Source organism: Aegilops tauschii, chromosome 1 (genome assembly GCF_002575655.3).
Source record: "Aegilops tauschii subsp. strangulata cultivar AL8/78 chromosome 1, Aet v6.0, whole genome shotgun sequence".
Classification (NCBI taxonomy): domain Eukaryota; kingdom Viridiplantae; phylum Streptophyta; class Magnoliopsida; order Poales; family Poaceae; genus Aegilops; species Aegilops tauschii.
Genome location: NC_053035.3, coordinates 10,337,973 through 10,344,016, shown reverse-complemented (window position 1 = coordinate 10,344,016; position 6,044 = coordinate 10,337,973). Strand labels below are relative to the sequence as shown.

Below are 6,044 nucleotides of genomic sequence, written 5' to 3'. Positions count from 1 at the left end.
TTTCTAGCAGGAAATCTCTGCATCTATATACGTCGACTGTATTTGTTCCGTTAATTAATTAAAGGATTTTTCCCTGCTAAGAAAACAAGCATGGAGACATATGCCGGTATGAGAATTAAACATCACAAACAGTATTCCCTCTTTTTTAATAAATAAGGTGCACATGCATCTCAAAATTCATTTTGAATTTGACTTAAACATTATGCCATTGAAAACTACTTTTAAATACAAATTCAACCACATAACTTTTGTAACATATATCACACATTTGGTGGTCTAATTTACGGTCAAAGTTTAATTTTGAAATGCGTAAGTGCAGTATTGATTGGAATGAAGGGAGTAGAATCATAAACATTAGTCGGACCAAGGTAACATGATATACATGATAACATGAATATGCTATAGCTAGCAATGTCGACATTAAATTAAATGTCGTAGAAAAATGAACACCATGACAGTGAAAATGACAACGTGTTGTATGATCGTTTGGATCAACACGGTTGTTGAAATTGGCTACCCAATTGTCGAAAACCTTAGTGGACAATTAGGGTTGTTTGACATTACAAGAACGTGAGGACGGTCGTACCACAATCTGGTACCAAGTCCACCGAACAGATCAACACCCACTAATCATAGATGGCTAAGGTTTTTCTTTTCTTTCTTGACAAGAAAAACCGAAGGAAGGAGTATAAGCTTCCTACCCTAACATATCTACTCCTATTACATCTGCACTAACTATATAGTAGCATGAGGCACAACGTTTAGTACGCTTCTTCGGATGTGACATGATCACTTGTCGCTGCTAACATTTTTTAGACGTCGTCAATTAATTACTGGTTACCACCACTAATTTAGACGTACATGGCCATTCTTACTCCGACTAATAATGGGGAGGCTGCTATCTACTTTCTGGTGGCTATTCATTGACTCTCCTCCATTTCTTAATTCTTGTAGGAAGGGACATGCACAGCGTCAACAGCTTTAATTTTGCAACACTAGGATAATCATCAAGACCAATGGACCATTTGCAGTAACAAAGATCAATCGACCAAGCTAAGTAGCAAACATGAGAACGTGGTAGGTGTACTGAGATCTGGGCTGCAATATGGTTGGATCCCGCGACAGTGACGCTGGAGGAGCACCATTACCTTTCCTGTCTTAGGAGAACATTTTTAGTAGTCCTGTTGTCACAGACGCCAAAAAATGCTACACCTATGAAACATTATTACCTAACCTGCCATTTCGTAGGCGTAGCAAATCCCCACTGACGATGGACAGCGTTGTTGTTGGTCTATTGCAAGCGGTTGGTTGTGTGAGACTTTCTTTGTTTCTCTTTCTTCTATTTATCTTCTCTGACGATGTGCTTTCTCAATATCTCAATTTTTTTGGGGTAAGCGGTTGGTTGTGCCGTTGCATAGATTGCATGTGATTGATGTCATTTTATGATCAATACAATGCCCTTTGGCAAAACACATGGATAAATTTGTTTTTTGTTGCTGGTTAAATACTCCCTCGGTCCGGAAATACTTGTCAGCGAAATTAATGTATCTAGATGTATTTTAGTTCTAGATACATCCATTTTTATCCATTTATGCGACAAGTATTTCCGGACGGAGGGAGTAGAAAATACCGATTACAAATTTACAATACATATCAAGACTCCAATTACGCATACATTTAGATGATTGCCGGCACAAAACATGAACTGAAGCATATCACTAGCTTGTCTAAAGGTGATGATGCCACGAAATGGCATCGTCGAAGCACTTTCGGAACCTCTGCATGCCAGCCGGCGGCAGAGATATGCCCACCTCCATGACGCCGCCGGCGCTGCTCCGGCGGCTCTCCGCCAAGGCCATCGCGCCGGTCCTCGCCACTGACACGATCTCCACCTTGGCCGGCCGCCCAAACCCGAAATCGACGTCGTAGACCCGAAACCTGGGTGACCCCGCCACGCTCAGAACACCGCCACCAGTCGCGACGGCCTCTAGAATCTTCTTCGGCCACGACCCCATCTTCTCGGGCGACGTGGTGTGGCCCATCGCCTCCTCGATGGCCGCGGCCACAGCCGTGCACGCGACGAGGATGCCACCGGCGCCGGGCGCCGCGAGCTGGTCCTTGGGCGCGGCGTGCAGGGCGGCGCCGATGCAGTTGCCGAGGTACTCGTCCGGGACGGGGTCGGGCTTCGTCCGCGGGCGGTGGTCGATGGGGAAGAGGATGTAGGTCGGGTCACCACTGCTTGCTTCGTCGTCGTCTTTGGCTCGCTGGTAGCAGGACCAGATGAGGCCGAAGGTGGCGACGAGCGAGGAGCATCGCGGCAGCGGCGCGCCCGCCTCGCCGGCCGCGGCGGCGACGACATCCTTGACGCGCTGGATGTCCTCCTTGGAGAGCGTGAAGGTGGCGAGGAGCTTGTCGCTCGAAAACTCGACATACTCCATCTCCTCGGTGCTCGTGAGATCTCCGACATAGATGTCGTAGATGTGGCTGAAACTGGGGTCCTTGGTCATCAAACCTCTGTCGATGACCGGGGGAGGAGGCGAGCCGGCGCCGGTGCTTGCGGCGGCCCAGGCGTGTAGGAAGCGCGTGGAGGAGGCGCCATCGCAGGCGGCATGGTGCAGGGAGATGCCGATGGCGAGGCCGCCCCGGAGCACGGTGGCCTGCAGGGCGAGCACCGGGCCAACCCCCGTCGAGAGAGGCGGCACGAGCGGCAAGATCCTGGCGACCTCCCTTGGCCCGTCGGCGGCAAGCTCGTCGACGTCGACGGCGTACTCGGCGACGGTGAAGGCGACGCCGTCGCCGGGCTGGTAGTGGAGCTCGTAGCGGTCGGCGGTGCCGGGAGTGAGGCGCAGGCGGCCGGCGAGCGGGAAGTAGGCACGAAGGGCTTGGGAAAGCGAGGACCTGAGGGTTGAGAGGATGGCCGAGGGGACGGCGTCGTGGCCGGTGCCGGGGGTGAGGCGGTAGAGGAAGAGGCGCTCCACCGGCGGGGAGTTGAGCCAGTAGACGTCGAAGAAGGTGAGCGGGAGGGAGGTCTCCGGCGCGGGCGGGGGCGCTACGACGGCGCTCTCCAGGACGCACAGCTGCGGCGGAGATGGCAGCGGGTCCATTGCTCCTTCACGCGCTCGGAGGAGAGCAGAGCAGATCAGCTCATTAGTGGGGATCGATTGATTGATTATTGGGCGGCTCAGCAGCCCACCGCGTTTGTCACTCTCGTCTTTTTAATCTTTCTTCTCTGAGGGAAGATCGACAGAGATCCCTGTGAGGGTCGTGACAAACCAGAACGGGCCCACACCACGTGTGAAGGTTGACAGAGATCTCACCACCACATGTGTCTCCTAGTTTGGCAATGTGATTCTTCAGTTTGAATAGATTGAAATTTTGAAAAGTTCCAACTTTTTGAAAGCTTGAAAATTTTGAAGTTTGATATTATTCCTAAAAAGTTTTGGAAGTACAAATGTCCAGAGTATGTGAAAGTTTAAATTCCTGAAAGTCGAATTTTTTTTTCTTGAGGGCTAAAATTATAATATCTCTTAAAGTTTAAATTTAGAGTATATAGAGGTTGTGGCGTCTGCGAGGGGAAGCTCATTTCTCCCCCATATATCCGCATGAACAGTCCGGAAACAAAAACGCATGCCCAAAGGCTTCCTCAAAGCTGGGCCAAATGATCAGACGGTCTGGACTCCCCAAAACCCAGCCCATATGTGGGAGATAAATGGGGATGTCCGGAGATGTCCGCCACATTGAGCCGACACGCCGGGCTTATTCGGTACCCAATGACACTACCAGGGAAAACCCTAATAGTAGCGCGGGGTTAAGGGCTAGCAATAGCGTGGAGGCCGTGCTACTGCTAGGGCGCTATAACTAATTGTTAGTAGTAGCGCGTGGTCTGGCCCTACACTACTACGAATTGTGTCTAGCAGTAGCGTGCGGTTGGACCCGCGATACTGCTAAATAGTAGCATGGCCAGTTGTTGCCCCACGCCACTAATGTTCGTGTGTATTTCATTTCTTTATATTTATATTTTATTTATACACCGTTATATAAATTTTTATACAGTAGCAATGAAGAGGTGGTGGAAGAAACACGGATTAAATTAAAGTGGATGGATCCAAGTGACTGAATTGAATTGGTATGACGATATGATGTTGGGACGGCACACAAGTGTCAAATGAAGGCAATGCTTATCAAGTTCAATTTACATTGAGGGGCATATATAAGGAGGTTGTTGCATCCTTAGAACACAAATCACTTGTCTGTTGAATGAAGGCAATGCCTATCAAGTCCAATTTGCATTGGGGGCATATATAAGCTGGTTGTTGTATCCTCGGAAGTCAAATAACTGTTTGCACCTACGGTTGTCAAGGCTCCTCTCGACCGCCATACTTTAATCTAATATGTGTTTCTTCCACCCCAATAATATAACAACTCATCATTGATCTTAAAAGTCTTACCATCATTAGCTAATAAGACAAGATAAATTTTCTCCTCCCAAGTTAGCTCTGAACCATAACTGTAGTAGGTCTTGTCTGCTACTTTCCATATATTTCTTGGAGAAAGAAAATAAGCTGTCAATTTAAATAAACAAGTTTAGTAGGGATGAATGAAAGCTTGTAGCTATGCATTTTTTGAAAGGAAGGGAGGAAGAGTATGTAAAAAAATCATTTGGTTGCTGGTCCTCAATTGGACGAAAAAAGAACCAGAAAAGAAAATTGCTATTGAGAGTGAATAGTGGTATAATGTATGAAGAAATATTTTGCTGTTACACTCATTTCAGTTTTGGGCACAAAAAAATTTGACCGACCCCCTGATACAATTTTCCTGGCTCCGTGACTCGTTGGGGGTGGGAGCGGGTGGCGTCCCTGGGAAATCCACTCCCGAGAGGACGACGCGAGGGTGCAAAGTCTTTTGGTCCTACATTTTCGTTCCACGTCTGCTCTCTAGAGAAGTTCTCCGAGTTGAGTTGAGCAAAGAAGCCTTTGAGATTGATAGATGCAAGCCGGCTTGCTTGATTATTGTCCACTATCATTCCATCTCCATAACCATCGTCCCCCATCTAAACCATGAGAGTAAAACATTAACATATATACATAGCGGTTCAACAATGACATGCATGCACAAAGCGGCATGCACCGTGAATCCTTGAACCCAAGACACTAGTAAAAAAGGGGCTTTCCTTCGGGCCTGGCCAGCCCATTAGTCCCGGTTCTGCCACGAACCGGGATCAATGGAGGCATTTGTCCCGGTTCGAGAGCCCAGGGGGCCGGTAGGGGCCTCATGGGCATTGGTCCCGGTTCGTCTGGGCCCATCTGTCCCGGTTCTTAGCACGAACCGGGACCAATGGGCCTCGCTCCTGGCCCACAACCATTGGTCCCGGTTCGTGGCAGGAACCGGGACAGAAGGAGGGTCTTTAGTCCCGGTTCCACCCACGAACCGGGACAAATGAGTTGCCTATATATATACCCCATCGCCGGCGAGCAGAGCACTCCACAGTGCTCTGTTTTTTGCTGGCCGGCGAGGGGGAGGGCATTGGGTGCTCTAGCTCACCTCCTATGCACATGAGGTGTTCGATGAAATGCCCGAGCCACACTAGTTAAGCTTTCTCCTCTCGAAGCTCGACCTCCGAGCTCCATTTTTCTCGAGATTTGTCTAGGTTTATATTAGCGGTCCGTCACGCCCCGTTCCCGTCTTCATCGCCGTCGATCACCCGCGCCGATCTCGTCGCCGGGACCACCGTGGTGAGCCTCTTGTTCTTATCTTCTTTCTGGAAAAAAAATCTTACTTTACATAGATACTTGTCTAATTTTCTTACTTTTGACACACATAATTATGTATAATGCACGCAGATGAACCGGCAATGGATGTACGGTGACAAACACACCTCTGAGTACATTAAGGGCGTGCATAATTTTCTCGAAGTGGCTGAGGCAAACAAGCAGAATGGTTTTATGTGCTGTCCATGCCCTAGCTATGGGAATACGAGGTCTTACTCTGACTCGAAAACCCTTCACACCCACCTGCTTTATAAGGGTTTCACGCCACACTATAAT

General features: G+C 48.7%; 1 protein-coding gene across 1 annotated transcript; it reads right to left on the bottom strand.

Moving 5' to 3' along the window:
• Positions 1–1,527: 1,527 nt before the first annotated feature.
• On the bottom strand, positions 1,528–3,201 carry LOC109742657 (malonyl-coenzyme A:anthocyanin 3-O-glucoside-6''-O-malonyltransferase). The gene has a single exon (XM_020301753.4). The coding sequence runs from the start codon at positions 3,102–3,104 to the stop codon at positions 1,728–1,730; it is 1,377 nt and encodes a 458-aa protein (XP_020157342.1). The 5' UTR covers positions 3,105–3,201; the 3' UTR covers positions 1,528–1,727.
• Positions 3,202–6,044: the final 2,843 nt, after the last annotated feature.